Source organism: Falco punctatus (genome assembly GCF_963210335.1).
Source record: "Falco punctatus genome assembly, chromosome: 6".
NCBI lineage: Eukaryota > Metazoa > Chordata > Aves > Falconiformes > Falconidae > Falco > Falco punctatus.
Window position 1 is genome coordinate 26,035,294 of NC_137585.1, and position 23,682 is coordinate 26,058,975.

The 23,682-nt window shown below is 41.5% G+C and overlaps 1 protein-coding gene across 5 annotated transcripts in view; it reads left to right on the forward strand.

Moving 5' to 3' along the window:
• Positions 1–23,333, forward strand: part of RESF1 (retroelement silencing factor 1) — a 38,189-nt gene extending 14,856 nt beyond the window's left edge. For 2 of the 5 annotated variants that reach the window (XM_080392226.1, XM_080392224.1), the window contains 4 exons: positions 14,244–14,321; positions 15,703–21,131; positions 21,930–22,004; positions 23,190–23,333. In XM_080392226.1, coding sequence (XP_080248352.1) covers positions 15,743–21,131; positions 21,930–22,004; positions 23,190–23,332 — 5,607 coding nt within the window. In that variant the 5' untranslated portion in view covers positions 14,244–14,321; positions 15,703–15,742 and the 3' untranslated portion in view covers position 23,333. Of the gene's footprint in view, positions 1–4,703; positions 5,616–14,243; positions 14,322–15,218; positions 15,380–15,702; positions 21,132–21,929; positions 22,005–23,189 lie in introns of those variants that run through there. The other 3 variants (XM_080392225.1, XM_080392227.1, XM_080392228.1) reach the window with 3 other exon arrangements.
• The last annotated feature ends 349 nt before the right edge of the window (positions 23,334–23,682 follow it).

The following is a 23,682-nucleotide window of genomic DNA, read 5'->3' on the forward strand; positions in this document are numbered from 1 at the left end:
GATTGTAAGCCCTTTTTATCAAGTGACCTGGAAGAAGAATGATTTCAAACGGGACCCTGAGCAACGACAAGCATTTGAACAAATTAAACAGGAACCAATTCAAGCAGTAGCCCATGGGCCAGTCTGAGCAAGGCAAGATGTAATGTGCTTTCCACTGCAGCCAGGGAGAATGGCCCTGCCTGGAGCCTCTGGCAGAAAACATTGAGGGAGACTCAAGGTCAGCCCTGAGGCTTTTGGAGTTGGGGATACAGAGGATGTGAGACCTGCTATATGCCAACTGAAAGAGATACTGACAGCTTATGAAGGGGTTTGAGCTGCTTTGGAAGTGATTGGTACTAAAGTGCAGTTTCTTCTGGCACCCTGGTTGCTGGTGCTGGCCTGGATGTTCGAAGGGAGGGTCTGATCTACACTGTGCAACTGATGCTACATAGTGTAAGCGGGTTGCACTGATCACACATCCAGCTTGAATAGGAAACTGCAGTTGTCCAGGAATCTTGGAAGTGCTCATGGACTGGCCAGAAGGCAAAGAACTCAGAATGTCACCGGAGGAGGAGGTGATATGCTGAAAAGGCACCACTGTATAATAAACTACCAGAAAGTGAGAAGCAATATGCCCTGTTTTCTGATGGGTCCTGCCATATTGTAGGAAAGCATTGAAGGTGGAAGGTGGCTGTACAGAGTCCCCTGCAACAAGTTTCAGAAACTGCTGAAGAAGGTGAATCATGTCAGTTTGCAGAGGTGAAAGTCATCCAGCTGGCTTTAGACATTGCTGAATGAGAAAAATGGTCAATACTTTTATCTCTATACCAACTTACAGATGGTGGCAAATGCCCTGTGGGGGTGGTTGTGGCAACTGGCAGCCCAGAGGTAAACCCATCTGGGCTGCTGTACAGTGGCAAGATACTGCTACCTGGTTGTGAAGATAAGTCATGTAGATGCTCATGTACAGAGTTGGGCTACTGAAGAACATCAAAACAACTGTCGGGTGGATCAGGCTGCTAAGGTTGGAGTGGCTCAGGTAGATCTGGACTGGGACCATAAAGGTGAATTACTCATAGATTGCTGGGCCCATGACACTTCAGACCATCAAGGGAGAGGTGCGGCATATAGATGGGCTTGTGATTGAGGGGTGGAATTAACAATGGATGCTATCACACAGGGTATCTGTGAATGTAAAGCAAGTGCTGCAGTTAAGCAGGCCAAGCAGTTAAAGCCTTTTTGGTACGGAGGACGATAGCTGAAGTATAAACATGGGGAGGCCTGGCAGACTGATTATATCGCACTCCCACAAGCCTGCCAAGGCAAGTGCTATGTGCTTGCAGTGGTGGAAGCAACCGCTGGATGGCTGGAAACAGACAGTGTCCCATGCCACTGTCCACAACATGGGCCTTGAAAAGGCAAATCTTACTTGGATGCTGCACCCCAGAAAGAATAGACATGGATAATGGGGCTCATTTGCAAAACAACCTTATAGACACCTGGGCTAAAGAACATGGCACTGAATGCCCCTATCACGTACCAGCCTCCAGGAAAACTGAATGATGCTATGGACTGTTAAAGGCTACACTGAGGGCAGTGGGTGGTAGGACCTTCAGACATGGGGCTACGCATTAGCAAAAGCCACCTGGTTAGTCAGCATTTGAGGATCTGCCAATTGGGCTGGCCCTGCTTAATCAAAACTTTTACATACTATAGAAAGGGATAAAGTTCCTGTAGCGCATATAAAAAATACGCTAGGGGAAACGGCCTGGGTTATTCCTGCCTCAGGCAAAGGCAAACCCATTTGTGGGATTGCTTTTGCTCAAGGGCCTGGATGTACCTGGTGGGTAATGTGGGAGGATGGGGAATTATGATGTGTGCCTTGAGGGGATTTGATTTTGAGTGAGAAGAGCCAATGAATTAAATTGTATGATGTTAACTGCTTTATAACACGGTATATCATAATTTCTATGGTGCTATATGCCATATCAAGAATATTACAGTAAAAATCACTCAGATTAATGAAGCATGAACTTCAGTGAAACCAGAGCAGCACAGCAGTGATATAATTGGAATTGACTTCAGCATGCAACAGTCCAACATCATGCACCATCTTTCCTGCTCTGAAAGATTTAGGATGGATGGAGCCTGAAGTTAGGGACTAAATTAACTCAATGGACTTTTGTAGGGACTGCCCCATAGACTAAGGGGATTATACATGTGTGTATATATCAATAGACAGGGAAGGTGGTGGGGGTTAACTGGGATGTACAGGAAAGTGTGAGGCCTGGGCATGGCAAATGGTATAGAATAAGGGGTGGATGCTGTCCTGGTTTAGGCTGGGATAGAGTTATTTTTCTTCCTAGTAGCTGGTACGGTGCTGTGCTTTGGATTTAGTATGAGAATAATGTTGATACCACACTGCAGAGCAGTGGTCCTCAAATTACGCCCTCCCCAGGGTCCTCAATCTGGCCCCCGGTATTTACAGAACTGTGCCCGTGCCCCCGCCCCCCAGCCCAGGGGGTGGGGAGGGGGAGCCAAGCAGCCGCAGATGACTGCCTGCCACTTCATTTGCATGCAGGCCCCCTGGTTAAAAAGTTTGAGGACCCCTGCTGCAGAAGAATGCAGCAGTGGGTTGATTAGCATTGATAATATGCAGCTGTGGCCTTGCTTTGGAGGCAGTGGGTTGATGGACGTGGATGATGTGCAGGTGTAGCTCGTTCCTGCGAAATGGTTAAAATAGCCCTGAGGATGGTGGGAGAGGTGGCTGGATGGAGGAGGAGCAGTAGCAGTGTGGTCTGGCCTCTGGAGGGAGGAGAAACAGCATGGACAGTAGAATCTGACTGATGGAGGAGAAACAGCATGGACAGTAGAATCTGACCGATGGTAAAGGCCTTGGTGCAGCCTGATAGCTTGCTTGTGCTGTGACACAGCACTGACATTTTAGTTGTTGCTAAGTAGTGCTTACTGCTTACCCTAAGTCAAGGACTTTTCAGTTTCCCATGCTTTGCCAGTGAGCCAGTGCACAAGAAGCTGGGAGGTAGCATGGCCAGAACAACAGATCTGAACTAACCAAAGGGGTATTTCCTACCATTTGTGCTTAGTATATACACTGTGGGGAGTTGGCTGGGGCGGGGATCACTGCTCAGGGACTGGCTGGGCATCAGTCGGTGGGTGGTGAGCAATTGTATTATGCATGGCTTGTTTTTCATGGGTTTTATTCCTCTCGCTCTTGTTTTTGTTATCTCCCTTTTCATTACTGTTATTATTTAACTTACTAAATCAGTCTTATCTCAACCCATGGGTTTTACCTTTTTCAGATTCTCCTCCCCATCCTGCTGTGGTGGTGGGGGCAGAAGTGAGTCAGCAGCTGCATGGTACTTAGTTGCTGGTTGGGTTAAACCATGACAACACCAGTTCTTGTGACACTTTGTGCCATGTCTGAGGGAAGATGTATTTCATAGTGTGCTGCAGCCCTGACTAAAGCTTTAGCAGCAGGATGACCCCAACACTTGTGCAACCAGAGAGCTACCATGGTGGTTCTGTGGTTCAGGTTGGAGGCTTGGGTTGAAGATTCTGCAGTTTCATCTGTTACTGTTGAACTGTGACTGGCTTTATCATAGGTGTCAGTGTTTGCTACCACTGCTACCCTTCTCATCACAGCAGTGACACCTGCTTGGGCATTTCATATGACCTTGGCTATGGGACAAACAGAGTAGGAACGTGGCTGACAGCCAAAGCATGAGTGGGCGTAGTCCTGTATTTCTTCAGATGTGTGACTTGACCTGCTAAGAGGCCTGGGGAATAAAAAATTGTCTGGTTGGACTGTCCTGCCTTTATTGAGTCATGGAAGCACGATCTGGATTTGCTGCCCAGGCGTTGCATCCAACTTCTCCCTTCTGTGCTGCTTCTTTTTTTTGGTGTGATCAAAACCACTGTATAATACAATACTAACCCCTCATTTCCACCCCTTCATTATGTGATTCAGTGGGGAAAAGCATTCTTGTTGTGTCCTGTTTGTGCAATGCCAGGACTGATATCTGTGCCACACGTGCCCCCTGAGGGTATTGAGTGCAGAGAGGAGTTTGTTGTGGAGTCTCTTTATATTGTCCCTTTTAAATGGAAATACTCTGTTCTTTTTAGAAATTGTGAAATCTCAAATGACTGAAACAGAAAAAGCAGAGGTCTGGAAGGAGAGTTTGTAGGGCTAAAACTGGGTGTTGCCCTGAGAATTGGGTTCTCTCCTGGTTGTGCTACAGAGTTCTGGTGGGAAGATGGGAAAGTGATGCAACTAAAGGCATTGCAGATGTTAATAGTCTTGTATGTTTTGTGCAGAGCTCCAGCTTGGCCCTGGGCAGTCCGCTGACTCACAGAAAGTTAGATCCAAAGCAACAAGGGTAAAGCAGGAAGGGTTGCCCAGCTGTGCCCGAGGGTGAGTAGGTAGGAGTCTTTGGCAATGAAGAAAAGGGGCTGGATGGGCTGTTAGGCTCAAGTCTATTGGACCCTCTGCTGTGGCAACTCGGGGATCCCAGCACGTGTGATGGGCATGGGCTGGGGATGCAATCATGGTGCAGTTTCCCCTTCCAGGCATGGTACCCCAGTCTCCTTCAAGGGACAAGTGCCTGGAGTGAACTAGGAAGAGCTGCTGGCTGCTCATGTCCCTGCCCTGGGTGTCCTGCCCAAGGTAATGGCTGTCTGGTGTGTCTCTCTTGTTCCTAGGAGAAGCAGCCATCTCCCACTCCCTGACTCAGCTCCAGGACTCACAGCACCCCTGGTTTTGTGCCAGTGCTGCCCCAAACACCGCTTCCGAGTTAAGGGTCCCTTTCTGTTAATACATGTAAACCTGAAAAGGCTCCATAAGAATCAATGTAAATAAATAGTAGAAGGAAGGAAGGGGAGCCGGCAGGTCTACATCGCACACCAGGGACCCTGACTCCACTTGCCACAAACTTAAGGACAGGTATAAATTCTCCTCACTTTACTCATGTGAAAAAGGAAAGCTGGCTTACTCTCGTTCTCTCTCACTTCCTTTCTCTCTTCACTGCAAGCTCAGACACTTCTGTCATTAGTCGCTCCTTGTTGCTCTAAATTTCTTTAGATTGGAATTGGGTAATCGCCCAGGTTCTGGGAGACCCATTTGTCAAAGGAACCTCTGTGGATATAGCCCCTATTTGATGTTGTTAGTAGTTACTGACTCTCAGATTCAATGGGCTGATTGAAGATATGATTCTTCAGTAGTATGATTCCTGATGTATTGCCAACTATCTTTAAGGAGCTCTGTAACAAACTGTTTATGCTTGTACATTCACGTTCCTGTATTTTATTTTCTGATAAATAAGACCCTGAGTTTTGTTGTCATGATTTGTGTGTCTCACTGGGAATTTGGACATTAAGCCTGTATGCTTGCTACCCGGGACCTTGGAGATCCCAAACATAGGCACCAGTGAGGAGATGATCCCGACCAAGTAGTGCCCTGGGCTTGTGTGGCAACAGCTAAATGACACCACTAAGCAGTGACTGCAGAAAGCACTGAGGAGAGTGATGTATGAACTGCTGCCTGGGAGCCCTGATGGGAGCACTCCTGAGGAGTGGCTGGCCCATGCCTTGGTGATCCTCCCTGTTACTTGGGATGCCAGGTGAGGGCACTTTCCTGGGAACTGAGTGATGCCTATTAGGCAGATCATAAGGAATTTGGAATAGAAACAGGATAGTCCTCACTTGCAGGGTGGTGTAATTGTTACCTATTTAACAAGTGCCTTATCCCAATAAACCTCACTCTGTGCCTTGAAACTATTCCTTCAAGGGGTTCATAGCAGCAGAGGCTCTGACTACAACAGCGCAATTTGAACTAATTTCTCCACACCAGTTTATTTTTGCACTCTTTGAGTGTATGAATGGCTCTTAGTCACATGCACGAGCACTACATGTAGGGGTGTATATATGCTAGTGAGAGATCACTTTTTAATGCAGTTGTACTGGGCGTTCAGGCTAACAGTTTACATGAGTAAACTCAAAGTTAAGTTGAAGATCCTCTCAGTTAAGATGTTCATTCTTAGTTTGTGTTCCTACATTTTTACATGTATATATAAATAAACTTTTATGTCGAGTTTGATTTAAGAAAAAAGAAGTGGGAGCTCAAAATGCAGTTTTAACTTAAGTTCCCACATATAAGTGAAATGCATAGCATCAGTATCAGCAAAGCATGTTGGCTTGAATGTGATGCCAATGTGCAGTTACCTCTGGGCTCAAGCCAGATCTTATTTGGCCAGCTAAAAATACAGAGCAAGATTAGGTCAGTCTGTACTTGGCCGAAGAGACAAGACTTAACACCTAAATGGAAATAATTGGTATGTTTATTAATTAACCCTTACATACAAGTCATCACCTTGCAAACCTGAGGCAGACAAACTACTTTTATTCACATTGCTTTCTATACCATGCATTACTTCCTGACTGTTTATATCCCTGATTAATTTATGTATACTTGTGTGCTGTGGGGGTATTGTAGGACAGCCTCTGTGCTGTCTGCATTCTCCACCTGATTATCCCAGGCCAGCCATGGCACCGGAGCACAAAGATCAATTTGTAGCAGTTGATACCTTTTAATACCTTCAGCATGCTGAATTTCATCATGTTGTGATGGGACTAGCTGATTGATTAGTGTGGAAGTGGATATGCCAGGAAAAAAGATGAGCCTGTGATTCAAGAATCTGTTACCTGAAACTAATAAAACAGTAGTTCTAAATAAGGCATATTGGCTGTGAGCTTTACATGCTCTTTGCAGCCCTGTACTGGGTGTGGCTGGGATGGAGTTAATTTTCTTCACAGCAGCTGTATGGTGCTGAATTTTGGATCTGTGGCTAAAACAGTGCTGGTAACTCACCAGTGTTTTGGTGACTGCTGAGCAGTGCGTGCACAGCACTGTTATCCCAAATCAGGGTTCTTCAAGCTGATCCACGCGCAGAGTCAAGATACTAGTTAATTGCATGTCTGCGCAGAGATGGGTACTCAGTAGTAAGTAAACAAAGCTAGCACACCTCTTAAAGCATATAAATTGTCTTACCATGTGTTGAACAATTGTTTACAATTGCATTTAGTCACACTGTTATAAAAATGAACTAGAGTCAGTTTGCAGTTTGAACGGTTAATTTATTGAGGTTAGCAAGCAAAGCAGGCAGTGCTGGGTGGCCGGGGAGTCAGCGCTCCACCAACGGCTCACAATTTGCAGGTTTGCAGCATTCCTTTTTATAGGTTCTTCTTTTGATTTCCGAGAAATCCCCTCCTTACTCCATTTCCTGGGTTTTGCATAAGCTTCAGTATATTGCGCATGCTCTTGTCTGTTACTAGGGGTCATTTGTCCTCCTTTGGTGATCTTGGGATGCAGAGCATATATGTGGCTGATTCTTGTACAATCGCATATCCTGTTTGATTTCTTTGTCCTTATTTGGCATACCTGCAAAACCCACTGTACACACTTTCGTGAACAGCTTTGCAATCTTTACAACTGCAATTTTCCACTTGATTGTGCAAACATGAATTACAACTGCGCTTTCCTTCATTCCAGTACAGACAACCATTACAACACTTAATTCTCATTGGTTCTTACAAGCCCCCTCTCCCATTTAAAGGTGCATGTTCTGTGGGGGGGCCCGCTTTGTTAGTAGGGGGCTTGCTTTGCTCGAGGGGGGATCTTCTAGTATGCTAGTTAGGATAGTTCGAGTATAGGTCAAGTAATTTTCTGTTTGGTCTCATTAACCATTTTGTTCTCCTTGAGCTGATCTTATTATTTCTTTGTGGGAGAGGAGGATAGAGAATGTCTGATCATTACTGATGGGAGATAAGAGAGATATATGAGAGGACAGAGAATGTCTGAAGAGAGATGTACGAGAGGAGGATGGAGAATGTCTGATCTGACAGGAGGTAGAGAACAGCTGGGTATTATGAAGGAAAGTAAGAAAGATAAACATGGTTATCTAGCCAAAAAGTGTTTGCATGCTTGTAATAATATATAGCTATGTAACTGCATAAACAGTTTCTGCCCTGAGCCTGGTGGTACCTGCAGCTGGAATTTATATCCAGACTGAGATATTAATATGACCTCTGCACAATAGTGTCTCTGGTTGAACCACAACCGGAGTCTATGCCTTCATACATCATACACCACGTCTCTTAGCTTGACTTATTTATGGTGTCTATGCCTTCCCTCAAGGCCATATCTTATTAACTATTTATAAGGGTTGATTAACATTCTCGGGTTTTTTTCAATTTTTTTTTATTATAAATATTTATATATTTATTTTTTAAAAAAATAATTATTGTATCAAAATCTTTCTTTGAGACTGTATAAAGGAAGAATTTATCTTTTCCCCTTATTAGTCTCGCCTTTTCATTAGTTGGTCCACCCAAGATCAAACAATGTCCCTCATGTGAGTACATATGTATTAATTCAATGTACAAGCATTAGAACTCCTACAGTCACAATGCGTATCACCACCTTTATTGGTGAACCTAAATCTGATACCCAAGAGGTCAGCCATTTCCATGTTTCAGCAAAGACAATAGAAGTGTCATCCTTTTGCATCTCATGTAAAATTTTAGTTTGTTTCCAAATATTGTTGATCTTCTACTGCTCTGAAACACCACCACACGCACCCCTTAGATGCTAATAGCATGTCAAATAAAGCCATTCTATTCTGAATAGTAATTTCTGCTAATTTTGATACTTCCTCCTATGAAGTGGACGCTGCATCCCAGGTCTCATTTCCTATTTTGTCTACTGTTGCTGATACATTTATTATAGCTTTTTTGAGCTCACTTACTCCTAACTGTGCTGTAGGTCTTTCAGTCAAAGGATTACTTCTCTTGTGTCTCTTCATATACGATCATACCCATAATCCTGGTGCCAATTCTTCGACTGTAGTTAAATTGGGTAATATGGCTCCTAAAGTACAAACTCCTGACCAATGTACAGGTAAGGCCTTTCTTGCTTTTGTGTCGCTGATCCAATACCAGTCTGTTCCTTCTGTGATTGGCCAAAATCAGACTTGGGTTTTAAGAATTGGTGTCGAAACATCAATTGTTTTATTGTTATATTTTGGTTATTTCCAAATGAAAGTTGGATAACCTATTTTGCTATCTAATTTACTTATTCCTTTTGGGGCATTGGATCTTGGGATACCCCAAGTGCAATAATTTGCTGGGAGATTGGGGTAGTTACTTCCTGTTCCTTGTCTTCTATTCCTCGGCTTATATTGAAAGACTTATTTGTCCATAATTCTCCCCAAGAGACGTTAGCAGTGGTGGGAATCCCAGTTAGAGGTATTCAGTTTTCTGAGGTTTCTGGGAGGTGTGTACAGACCCAACAATTGTTTTTGCTCACTATTTGTATCATTTTCTGTCCTCCCAAGGATCCTTTCGTGGCTGCTTCTTAGGATTCCTGCATTGTCCTATCACAAGCTAAGCAAAGGACAGCAATTTATAGTAGTATTTTTTTGTTACAAGGAAGTTAGTGTTTCTCTAGATGTGCTCTATCACTACTAGCTCTTATTATTAGTATGCAATAATGCAAAATGAACTAGATTATACTTAAGAATTAAAGATATGATTTTTCAAAATCCCTTGTACGCTTCATCAAAGTTTAGAAATTTTTAATTTACAGTCCCCAGTTTACTTAGTGATCCACTGTTTCATCACTCTGTAATATATTCAGGAGTCTGTTCCTAATTTCAGTGCTATGTCAGTAGGCAGACCAAACAATATATGGTCCTTTCCACTTCTCTTTTAGGGATTTGTCTTTCGAACTTTGAGGCAAACCAAATCTCCTGGTCAAAACTGATGCACTGGGGAGTTCAAAGGTAAAGGAGCTCTTTGGTTCACATATCTTAATGACCTGTCTCCTCTGATTGGTACAGCAAGGGAAAGCCGCTGTCCATCCTGAAAAGGTGTCTACTAAAACAAGCAAATACGTATTTACTGATTGCAGCTTGGTGACTTAGGAAAATCTATTTGCTAGTGTTCCCCAGGAGTAAATTCCTGTGTTGGTGAGAAGGCATTCCCATGAGTTTACATGCATACAGCTGAAGTGTGGCACCCTGCTTGTTGCAGTCCGCCCTGTCAGTCCTTTAGCTGGATACAGGCTAGGCTTCTTTCACAGTGCAATAGAATCATTTAGGTTGGAAAAGACCTTTGCAATATCAGGTCCAACCATTAACCCGGCACTGCCAAGTCTATGGCTAAACAATGTGACTAGACACATCTATCTGATGGAGAGGGTGCTCTGTCTGGCGCAGGTAGAGGTGATGTTGGCAGGGTAACTCAAGGCACTGGTACACGGGTCTTGACTACTGCTGTTTACTCGAGAGTGTTTTCCTCTTAAGTATTTCATGCTTCTTTTATACTCCTATTGAATCCTTTTTTGTTTCAAAACTGTCTTTGATCTTCTCCAGTTACTATTTAATCCAGATGATGATTGTATTCTGCTGTGATGAGAGATGGGACGCTGTTTGATGCAAACAAATGTCGATTTATTGTACACAAGCACAAGTTTATATATATTTTCAGAAGCTGCACACTTTTAAACAGATTGGTTCTTTAAGCTAAGCATTGCATACTAGGGAATCCCTGATTGGTGGTTAACTACAAACAAAGGACACTTTTTAAGTGTTTACAGTCATCAATTAACAGCGAGGTGTTACCTCTCCTTGGCACCAAGGGGCCACCCCCACTCCCCTTTCCTCTCTTATGACTCATCATGTTAATTGTTGTGTCTATTCACACTCCTTGTCCTCCCAGGCACATTCCCCTCAGCTAACTGATTGCCATGCATGGTCCTAATTTCCAGGCCCGCTCTTCCAGTATTCCTCTTCAACACCATCAGTTGGTGGTTGATGAGCATCTTTGCTTTTGACTTGATAATTTTGAGCAGATGCCCTCCCAATAAACCAGTCTTTAGCATTCAGACACACCAGGTATTAAAAAGTAAAAGTTACTTTTACTTTACCAGGTATTGTTATCCACCCCATTTGTCAGAGGTTGACTATAGCAGCAACCCCAGAATAAGTTCTCCCAGCCTGTTACAGTCCACAAGATCCGTGTATTGGCACTTAACAGACCATGCTTATGCCACGGGGGCTTGAGCAACACCTACCTGTCTTTGTGTTGACATAGCCTGGTGATGGATGCTTACCTCCATAACAATTTTTCAGGTGGTGGGGATCTTCAGTGTTTTGATCCTCTGCTGCTGGTCTTAGCCCACAGTTGGTGAGCTGTCTTTTTATACCCTTTAATTTCAGCAACCAACCTGCTGCTTTCTGCATTTTCTGACTCTCTATTTGAACTGATTGTCCATGTTCCCTGGTGAATCACAGAAACCAATTGACAGGTCAGCAGTTTACCTGATGATCATCATGCAGGTGTCTTAGCTGTTGTCTTCTTGCATTTACCATTTAACTGAAACACTGAATACATTAATGCTAAATACATTAATACTACCAGGCTGTTTTCTGCAGAAATGGTGTTTGCTCGGGGCTGGCCATTCAGTTACTGTCCAGTCTTGGCACAGTAGTTTCCACACCATGGTTCTGTGGCGTCTTGCTGCATTTGTGTTAACTTTTTCTTCCAGCAATGTGTAGGACAAGGGGTGTGACCTCGTGAGTCCACTCCATGTCCACTGTCTTTTTGACTGGTGATAGTGAACTGGTTTTGGGTGTGCTTTCTATACTCTAGGTGTCAACTGTTACTGTGATCTTGGTTGGTCCCTCATGAGTCTGACACATTGCTGAGTCTCATACTCTCCCTGTGTTTTCCCTGTTAGGTGTTTTCTGGCTCCAGTGTGCACATGTACAGACTTTAATGTTAAGTTACAGTGTTCAGTGAATGAAGTATTAAATCTTTGCTGGAATGTCTTAGCCAATCCAATAGATCAACTGTAGAGGAATTATAGAGGAATGCGGCTGGGTTAATTAACATTGGTAATATACAGCTGTGGGCTTGCTTCAAGAGCGGTGGGTTGGCTGATGTGGATAATGTGCAGCTGTGGCTGGTTCCTGCTAAGTAGTTAAATAGCTCTAAGGGGGGTTGGAAGAGGATTTCTGGATGAAGAGAGACCTGAAAGAAGCAGAGGGAGGAGAGAGCGTGCCTGGGACATAGGAGAAACAAGGAGAGGCCCTGTGAGAAGCAGAGAGAAGAACGGGGCCCAGATAAGGAGAGGCTGCTGGAAGAGGCCAGACACAGCAGAGAGAAGCAGCAAGGTGGACTGGCCTGAAGAGGATGAAGAAACAGCACAGACAGTAGATGAACCTTTGAAACCTTGTGGGGGATCAGTGGCTGTGCAGGGGCAAGGTGTGGGAGCTACTTCTTGAAGTTAACCTGGTATGGGATGGTAAAAGCCTTGTTGCAGCTGGCTAGTTTTGCTAGTGCTGTGACAATCAACTGCCTGTAACAATTTATTCTGTGTTTTAGGCTTCATTTGTTTTCTTATCTATGTATTTTTCTTAGAGGAGGGCCTCTCAGAAGTAATTAGTAACAAACATTGGCAATAAAAATTGAGGTCTTTCCTATCAGAAATTAATTTAGATGTTTTGTGTAGATTAAGGCTATTAGAAAACAGAAGTAACCTTCCACTGTTTGGATGTATTGTTCCTTTTCCCCTTTATAGAAACCTGTAGCAGTTAAACTTGCTGGGCTTTATATTATATAAAGTACTGAGGCCTGAGCAACAGGTCCTGAGACAAAGTTGACCTCCAGATGAACGTACCAACCAAATATTTTTATATATATTTAGTATTCGATCATCAATGGAATATGCATGATTGTTAGTGAAATATGTATGATCATTAGCAAAAGATGTAGCTCAGATAAAATATAATCATTAGCAAAGACAGAGTGCATCCTTCCTTGCTTAAAGCCAGGTGGTCAAGGCCTCGAAACCAGACACATGGCCTTGTTTGGAAACTGGTGGTTAAAATCAGGTAAAGGAAACCCACTTGGTTCCTCCCTGAGCCCTGGCCAGGCTTTGGTGGGATTGGAGATGAGAGTGAAACCAGATGTTTCTGCATTTGTAATTTGTAACTATGTGAGCTTGTTTATTCAACAGTATGAAACTTGGACCTTCTTGCAGTGGCTTTGGAGACCTCACCTACAAGGGGATGCCCTGCATGGGACTTCCCAATTGCTGGGGCAGGCCTGCCAAATCCTCACTGCAACAGGGGCTCCCCAGTGACTGCAGATCTGGGTGACGGTAGCGTATTAGGGTGATTGGTGATGTACCTTTCTTAGTCACTATAGCTAACCTTACGTAGTAATGATTAGGTGCATTACCTTGTCTCGTTTTATTCTTATAGTCTGCTGTATATAGTAGTAATTAGATGCCTTGCCTTGTCTTATTCTTGCTATATTATTTCACTTACTATTCTATTGCTTTAAATGTAAGTAAAGATAATCTCACTTCTTTAACTTGGTGTCTGTGTCTTTTGTGCTGACCCTGTCTATTGGCAAAACAATAGATGACCTAAAATTCCCCTGAAACCTTTCTGTGAGGTGAACGTGAGGTGTCTCTGCAGAGTGATTCAGAGTCACTACATAAGACAGAGGCCAGAGCCACACCTAAAACTATTTGACAGAGAAGTCTATGTGTAGCTGTTTTAGTTGAATGATAGATTTGTTGAAGAGCTGTGCTGTTACTTCCTGCTTTCAGTGGGGATGTCTCTCCATTCCCTTTCTATGCGTTGTCAATCAAAAGTTGGCAGTTGCCTGTGTGGTAGTTGCTGGTGGTTTCTGAGGCTTGTGGTCAAGGTGAGGAAGTAGCCGGTGAAGGAGTGGAGCAATCATATGTGAGGAATAGTCTTTCAGAGTTTTGTACTGATAATGAACCTCTCAAATGGTCTTCCTAAGACAAGTGCTTTCTGCCAAATGCCACTTTTTAAAGTAGCATGTTTTGTTGTATTGGTTATAAAAATTTTAAGATTGTCATCAGTCACAAACTTAATTTTCTTAATCCAGCTAATAAAGATGATGAACTGTGGTTGTACTGATTTTTATGGTCTTGACAGTGACAAGACTTGGGTTTTACTCTTGGCGAAGTTGTGTGTTGCACATAGTCAATATTTTTCCTCTGTTCAGCAAGAATTTTACAGTTACTACTAGTTGGCATCTTAATCTTGTTTATATACCTCGATCATTTTTCTGGAATGTATAAATGTCTTAAATTTCTTCAGCAGTAATCTAATTCAAGGACATGGTTGTTTTATCCTCTGATTATTTTTCAGGAAATACCCAGTGTATCATCAGCAGTCTGAAATCTTTAACTTGGATGCAAAAGCCTGTTTTCTCATTCCTGCATCACTGTAAGTATTGCCTTAATAATGTTATTGATGTTTTTTACGGATTTAACATGTGACTTTGTTTTCCTGTTTTCTTATTGGTGTCTTTGAGAGTGGAACAAGTAAAAGAGAGTGAAGGAAGATAGAGCTATCTTTGAATCTTGATGTAAGACCTGGAAAATTATAAAGCTTGTGTCTCTTATAGGCCAGATCTGAGTGATGCTTCTAATTTTTACGTTTGAAGTCAGGAGAGTCTTAAAATCTAAAAGAGCCCATGAAAGAGAAAATTAGGATCCTTGAGTGATCTGGGAGAAATTACCTGAAACATTTTGTTGGGAAATTGTCTTTACACCCTGCATAAAGTGAGGTGTTTGCTCTGTGCTAGGTGGGTTTGACCATACTGAGAGGAACTTACTGACATGCAGGCAGCATTCATGCTTGTAGGTTGTCATGTTTGTTTGTGCCTTTCTGTTCTTGAAGACTGAAATAATATTTGTTTTGAAGATGTTGTCTTTTAACAAGTTCCCAGAGGTTGTTCAGAAGTAACATGCTCACCCAGTTGGGCTTTTGGTAATCAATGTAAATTCAGGAATATAACATATGAAGAGTTAGAGATTTGTGACTTCACCTCCTGGAGGTGTATTTATTGCAATAGTAGAGGTGATGATATAATCTCTATGCTTCATACCTTCTGCTGGCTGAGTAAGTTAACGCTACCAATCAGAATTAGGGGTGCTTTACTTGTAGCTACATGTGCTGTTCACTACAGTCACAGAGTCATCTTCCTCAAATATTAGTAACCGCTCACAGTGTTGCGGAAGGGCAAATGACATGTAAAATAAAAACAAGTGGGCCACATTATTATGAGAGATCTTCACTGAACCCAAATTAATTTTCTCTTTTCTTTTGTTTTCTTTGAAGGTGTAATTGAAGTTGAATCTTCTTGTCTGAAAACTGAGTGACCTGTGTTTTATATCTATACATATAAATACGTGCTGCTTATGCTCAGCTCTTGAGCATTGCTAATTGTATCATGTTATGCAAAATACATTGGGTTTTTTCCGTTGGTTTTGGGTGAGAAGGTAAATACAGCAATCTATAGTTAAATTAAAAAGTTGAATGATAATAGAATTAACAGAATAATGTGAGAATTTTGTTATTCATCAGACAGTCAATAGAATTGTTAGTTGCTACTCTGTCATTTTGTACCTTAACTGTGTTCTGGCAAATAATTTATGCAACTTGACAACTTTGATGTCCATGGGATGTGCCAATGGAGTTGCCCTTCTGCTTAGCAATTCAAGTTCAATGGTTTTGTTCATATTGCATTCTAAATCACTCCTTGGTAAGTGAAATAGGTTTTGATCGAAAGATCAAAAGTTTGAATGTTGTTTTTTTTTCTTAGCATTTTAGTTTTTGGCTGAAGAAAAATAAATTAAGAAAAGATGGACTGGAATGCAAGATCACTCCAGAATGCTGATGCAAAGAAGAACCTGCAAAATGAAGAAGCATGTCACAATCAGTTGCTTTGTAATGCACATGATTTTCCTCAGACAAACATCTGTTCCTCTAAAAATGCATGCACTTGTGCTGGAAATAACCAAATGGTGTATCTGCCAACTAGCAATGTTGCCTTCCCTTTTGTAAATTCTGAAGGACTCAAAAATTCAGATCAGGCCTTACCAGAAGCATCTGTAGCTGGTAATGATTTATTTATTTCTAAATACTCAGTTAATCGACATCTACCACCCTACTTACCAATAGCTCCAAAACCATCCAATCATACACCACGTTTGCAGGCAGAGATGACTCGGGCTTCTTGGCCAAACTCTGATGCCTACTTTTGTCCCCTTAGACAGTTACCTCCCCTGTCTTCTCAAATAAACACTGGAAATAACGTGAGGAATGTACTCCGGGAACCTCAGTATGTCACCACAAACAGTTACACTGTGCAGCCGCAAATACTGCAGCATAATTCTGTGAGAACTACAACATTATATCAAAGTAACATTCATTCCCAGAATAATTCTGTGTCCCTTGGTACATCTGGGCACCATGTCCAAAGCCATATGTATCATCCCAACACTCAGTTTAAAGTTGTACAATCACTGAATCAAGATACTGAAGCAAATGTCCAGCTGCTACAACAATATCGACCAAGTCAGTTGGGATCAGAAACTCCTAGAGGATGTTGTGCACCATCTTTGTTACCTGCCAACTGTGATTCAAGAGCTGCAGCACAATCTTCAATAGGTGTTCCACATGCTGTTCAAAATGTGCCTAATGGATACGCCTTTAGCCAACAGAGGCACCCATCAGATCCAAAAAATGCTTCTGGTTTTAACAGTTTTCAGCAATGCTATCAGAAACAGCAATCTGGGTCAGTCAGTCAATCAGTTAGGAATGTCTGTAATTCAAGTGGAAATGTGACAGCAAATCGGCCCTTTAATGAAATGCCTGTGCCACCCACTGGCATTTCCAAAGAACTGTATGAGATTGTACAAGAAATGGAAACTCTTTCTTCAGTGACTGCTTCAAAGCAACTTAGTGATCCTGTTTCAGTTCAGGAAGGCCAGACTAGTAGTTTAACGAATAGGCCTGTTAATTCTCAGATTTGTTCAGCAGCAGCAGTAGATGGAAAAACAATTACAAAGGACAGATTAGTTTGGGAAGCTCAAAGGCTGCACACTATTAAAAAAAAATGTGTCCTGCTTGAAAGGATGCATCATTACAGAAGGAAACTCTTATCAGCTTCAGAACGTGACAAAGGTACTCCCCTGCTTCCTCCAAGTTATCAGGCTACTGTTGCCAATTGTCTTCCGTGGATGCCCAATGGAACTCTATCACCTTCCCCATCTGAAACAGCGAAGACTGAGTGTCCAATACTTAACTCTTCACCTGAAGAAAAAAATGACAAAAAAGCTGATGCTGATAACAGAGGATTAGAGGTGACTCAAAGTGACTCTCAGGTGGAGCAAGGAAGCCTTTCAAGCCCTGCTCCTATTCCCTCTCAGAGCAAACTCCCAACTCAATTAAATAATCTTGAGAGCACTCCCATATCAGAACAAAAGGATTCACATGCCTTGGCCTCATCTCAAAACTCTGTGACATCCTTGAACAATGCTTCATGTTTTAGTCAAGTGGATAGCTCTGTCAAAACGGCATCAAAGAATGTGCCAGCTAACCCCAAGAACTCGTCATTTCTTCAGTTTGTATTGAGCAGCACAAATGTATTGAAAGAGAAGACAGCTGGTGCTACTGCTGATAAAATACTGACAAGTCTCTTGTGCAGTGAGAAACCACTGGTAGGTGTATCTGTCTCGGGTGGAAACTTACTAAAAGACACTAGTGAGAAGAATGTAGAAAGTGTGAAAGGTGAGCAGCCATTTATTGTTGACACAAACTCTTCTGTGTCAGAAACAACTGAATCTGGTGAAGTTAAATTCCAGAGTGATGTGGCTCAGAAAAAAACGCCTTTTCCTGAAAATAAATCTGTTAAACAGAACAATTATCATTACTCTGTGGAAGAGCTAACTGCATGCCTGGACTTGTGGAAAAAACATTCGTCAGAATCTGTAAGTGTGCAAAATAGTCAGGTAAATGAAAGTCCCACAGCAAATCAGATTTCACTGCACATCCAAAATACAAAAAATAGAGAACAAAATAATGTTCTTGTTAGTACAGATGAAGCAATTTTGCCTGTAACAACTGCTTCTGTAGGACAAAAAGTTGATACTTTAAGTTGCAATTTCATAAAAAGCGTTGAACTCCAAGTTGCAGTTGTCTCCCCTTTAGTACTTTCCAAACAGAGAACACAGATTGAGCAGGCAGACAAAGGTCCAACATCTGCAGGTAAAACTTCTCCAGTGATTGATTCAGGAAGCATATGTAGCTTGCAAGAAGAGGGGAAAAGTGGTTTAAGTGTGGTAAATACCAGTAAAGGAACAATAGATACTGCTAGGTCATCACCCAGTGATTGTGTTCTGGTACAGAAGGTGGACCCGCATTTGCAACAGCCAAAATTAGCTGATGGAAACATAGCAAAAACCAGCGTGAATGCAAAAGGTTCATATGGTGAAAACCAAAGGGAAGCTAGTCAATCAGCACAAGATACCAGAGGAAATCTGCAGCCTGAATTACAAAACAAGCCACCTCTTCCTGAATTGGGCATAAATTTTTCTAGTCAAATTGTTCAGGAAGGTATAAAATACCATAAAGACGAGCAAGCTGTGTTAGAGACAGGAGATGAATCCACAGCAGTGTTGGGAGAACAGATGTTTTGTATTTCTGGTGTATGTTCTCTTGTTGAAGGTGATAGATTTTATAACCCACAAATAGCAAGTATCTTCAAGTCAGTCCCTGAGACAAATGCACCAAATGGTACCTCATCAGAAGGAAATGCAACTGACCCAAGACAAAAGGAACGACAGCTGGACTTACGTAAAAATAAGCTGAGCAATAATGCTCCCCAGAAAGAGATCTTGCTGCAAAAGATGTTGAATGAATCGTCAAGCTGCATGAGGAAAGCGGGTAAGATTTTGGATGGTATCACAACCAGTAATTTGGAGAAAGGAAGCAGTGGCAGTCCTCGTAAAACAGTTTCTACCTCAGAACAAAAAAAGTCATTCAATGCATCTTTCAAGCGTCCTAAAAATTACTTGGAAATGCTTGCTGGCATAAACCAGGAGCTAGCTCAACGTACACCAGATGTCTCAATCAGTGTAACTGCTGAAAGAAATGTGTTTGCTGTTCAAAGGGGCAACAGTAAACAAAATAACATATCCAGTAAAACTAGCACAGAAAAAGACATGAACCTTTTTGGAGCAAAACCCATTAAATGTCTAAATGATCAGTTGTCCGAACTAGTGAAAGAGTTTCCGTATGGTATTGAAGGTGCTAATAGGCTGACAAAAGAACCAGTACAAAATGTTTCTGTGGCTGAGCGGATGGAGAGTCAGCTTCAGAAAGAGACTCAGATCTGTGACAAGAATCCTCCTTCGAAGGATCCAGTAGATCAGATAAAAATTGTAGCATTAAGCGCTGATCAAATGCAAGAACTGTTTCCTGAACATGACCAGAGTTCCTCTAGTGACAGCAAGACAGTAGTGAGTCAACAGTCAGAAAAGGCTTCAGCTGAGGAGAACCTTGAAGGTAGTGTTCAGCCTCATCAGAGTCTATGTGAGAAGAAAGAAACCCCACAAAAAACCTCCAACCCCAGGAGAAAAAAAATTGAAAATTGTTCTTTAATGGGTTTGCTATCTGTAACACAGACAACGCCCTGGAGTCCCGGTAAATTGGGAATGTCTGGTTCAGAGAAAAATGCTGATCAGCTTTCAAAAGCTGAAAATACTAGCTCTCTACAGAGACAAGAAGACAACAGTAAATCTGATGCTGAAATGAAGAACAGCTGTACAGTGGAAAACCTGCCGATTTCTGAAAAAATCCCAAATACCGATAGCAAAAATAAAAAAGATACTTGCAAATACACCTCTATAATGAACAGAAAAGCTGAGCTAAAGGTGGATGATGAATACAAATCACTTGCAACAGAACAGGAAAAAATTGGACCACTTAATTCCTCTGAGAACCAGGATGTTGATAAAGCTAAAAGGAGTAGCTGGAAGGAAGAGCTGCAAATTGACGGAGCGTTCCCATTGTTAGGCAAAGAACTTAATTCTGACAAAAAAGATCATCAGACAGCCTTGGAAGAGTTGTCAGAGAAAACTGGCCATCCAGATGCAGACAACATAACAAAGTCATCTGAAAAGCAAGAGACAGTTTTCAAAATGGAGTCCCTTTCAAAAGAGAAAACCAAACCAGGTTTGGCAGTGAAATCCCAAACTGATATTCACAGATGTACAGAGTCAGTAACTGTTGAAATTAAGCACGCTGAAGTCATTCAAGGACAAAAAATTAAAACCTGTCAAGAGATCTCATCTGAAGAACAGAACTGTAGGAAAGAAAAGGAGACACTTGGGCAAGATGTAGGAATTAACATCAAAGAGAAAACCAAATTGTCAGCAGAAATAAAACATAAAAAGCTGAATGGTCATCGTGCTGATGCTATGAAGTTCCCATATTTTGGCACTATAGACTTTAAGTCAAGAAACCCCAAATATTCTCCGCATAAATCTATGAAAGTTTATCCTTCACAGGAGCAGCCATACAAACGGAAGAGGAAAGAAAATGTGACTGGGAGGAGAGACCCTAAGAAAACAAAAGTGGAAGAGGAAAAACTGAAAGAATCTGAAGCAAAGAATTCCAAGCAGCTTTCACGTAATTGCACGGTAAATACTGACAAAGCTAAAAGACTCAAAGCAGAAAATGGCTGGAGATCAAAGAGTTCATTAGCAGATCTCTCTGTGCTTAAACTACAGAGAAAAAGGGCTCGATCTACTACTGTCTCTAAAAACTACTTTTCTAACAAAGAGAGATGTCATGATGGTCAAAACGGAGACAAAGGCTCTGAGAAAACGTGTCCTGATAAAAATTTGCTATATTTAAATAGAAGAAATAACAGATTAAAATTGCATCTTCAAAAGGAACCAAAAAAACACTATCTGAACAGAGTGGCATTTAAACGTATGGCACAGGAATGCATATATCTGACAAAATTGGAGACGTCACCTGTTAGACCTGTCCGGCATATAAAGCCCAAAGTGTCACAAAAAGATGCAAAAAGAGGTGCTTCTGTCTCAGAAGTTGAGAAATCATGCAAAATAGAAGTACTTGAATTTAAGTTGTGTCCAGAGATACTGTTCAGAGAACCAAGCACTGATGAAGAAAGCTTAGCCACAAAGCATTCCTTGGAAAGAGAGAAGGCCATTGTGGCAGGTATGATGCTATCTTGATTATTAATTTGTAAGTAAATTGATTTGCAAGTAAAAAGTATTTTATATATATATATATATATATATACTGCTTTTAAATTCATGGTACACAGAACTACAGAGTGAAAATGCGGGACTCGAAAAGCTGCAAGTTGCAATAGCTTAGCTAGCTTTCTGACAGACTGTAGCTGTGTGTTAAGCTGAAAAAGAATGAGTCTTTTTCTTCAATTTAATGTTTTATTCCTTTTCCTTAAGTCTTACAGAATACAGAGTAGTTCAGAGCATGTCAGTTTCAAGTAAAGTTGAGAAGGCTTAACCTGCTTGCACAAGGGTAGCTTGGCTTGTTCATAGAAAGCAGATTCCCTTGGTGTAGTTACCAAAGGTGATCTGATCTGTGTTCAGCTTTCACCTGGTTGTAAATAAATCTGGCTGGGTAGATGGGGGAGGGGAAGATCTTTTGGAGCACTGAGATGGAGAGAGGGCTTGGGCCAGACGTATCCTGCACACTGTTTCTGTAACCTTTGCTTTGTATGCTTTAAGCTGCCTTCTTTGCTCCTCTTCTTCCCTATCCTGAATCTTTCAACATTTAATACGGTGCATTGTGAAGCATATTTGTGTCAAATGTAGCATTTTGATTTTAGATAAAGCCAAATCTTAAGTTGTATGTATCAACACTTGTAGTCACTTTCACACCCAAATTTCCTTTTGCATGTGCTGGTCTATCTGCTAAAACTTGAGGCTGAATAGAGACCAAAACTTGTGATATACCAACCCCCAAACATTTTTTTAATTTTCTCTTTAGGTGTCAAAAGTAAAAAAGAAGATTGGTTAAAATGTAATCCAGTGAAGCAAAAAAAGCTGGAAGAGATCTTTACAGGTGAAATGACTCATTATTTATTTTGAAATATAAGTTAAAGACTCTTTGCTTGATTTCAAATAGCTTGATTTACAGTAGCAAATCTTAATTAAGAATTTTAACTTATTCTTTACTAGCTCTGCTGCTGAAATGGAAGCTGTAGAGTGGACATATGAGTTTCAAAGATTTGTGGAGATTTTTATTGCTGTAAGAATTTGTTGTTGGAAACTATTGGAATTTTCCTGCCTACATGTGTGCATTTGAATCAGAAGTAGCACTGGTGACAAGATGCAAGTACAATTTTAAACTGTAGGTAAAAACCAAGCTAACCCTTTCCCACTTTAAAATGTAGGAAGTAATGTAACAAAATCTAGTGTGAGCCGATAAACCAAAAATTGTTGTTTTAATTTTATTTGGCTTTCACAGCAAGTTGACGCTGTCTGTGCATACACCCATGTTCACAGGTACTGGGACCTTTGTGTCCCAAGAGTATGGACAGGATTACTTGTATGACACACAGAGGGAAAGTGGTGCCACTATTACATCTTTCTTGTTTCTCTTGATTGGCAAATTACTTTTTAGACGGTCTTTTGTACCCTTTAGGAGTTTGAACAGTGACATCTTTAATCTCAAGATCTTGGTTGTTTCATCCTTTGTAAATCCTGAGTGAGGTTGCTCCCCACTGTCTTTGTTTCTTTGCTTTAGATACCTTTCTAGCTATAATCCTGGTTTCCTACTGGTCTAACAGGGAGCAAAATGATGCATTCAGCATGCTGTAACCTTGTTAGACTTATCAGAGTGCAAATCCTCTGCTGACAAGTTATCTGTGTTGTGGTCTTGATGCAGGCAATGCATTTTGCAGTTTTTACATCTTTTATTGCTGTCGCATGTGTCCTTGGCTATTGGTGCCTGTCATTAATTCTTTTAGCCCTTTGTCTTGTTTCTCTCTTGCTTTTACAAATGCACATCTTCATTCATACCTTTCTTAGTATTCTTTAGAAATCTCTCTTACAAAGACACCCAAACAACCACTTGGTGCTTAAGGATGCTTGGAGATTGATTTAAATCTGAGGTGCCTGGTGCTTTAGGAAGGATGTTTGTGGCATTCTTTCTACAATGGATGGCCTTAAGTACCACATACATTAGGAGCAGTCATTTGATACTCTTCGACTTTTGGTTTAACCTCCCTCTTTGTCTGTCTTTCAGCTGAGGACAGTATTCCACTTGATACAGCTATACAGATCCTGGATGGCGGTGGTGAGGCTCCTCACACTCCAAACAAAGACTCAAAAGAGATGTTTCAGGCCTACAGGAAGATGTATCTGGAAAAAAAGATGCAAAAGCCATGATAGCACTCCTGTGTCGTAGGTCTTATTCAATATAACTGGGAAAAACATGCCAACACTGAATGCTTTCTCCTGTTTACTTCATGTTTCTGAATAATAGTAAAACAAAAAAAAAAATTTTTTTGGTTGTTTGCAATTTCCCCCCCATTGCCTCATATTTGTGAATGATTGAGTTCTTATTTTGTGTTTGTTGCACAAATATGCTGAAAATGCCATTGTCAAATATATTGTTTCTTTTTGGCATATTTGAATCTCTTTTAAAAGATGCAGGAGTTAGTTGAACCTTGACAAAAACCCTTGTAAGAAACTATGGACTAGGGTATTGTTTATTAAGATTTATGTTAAGCCCAATG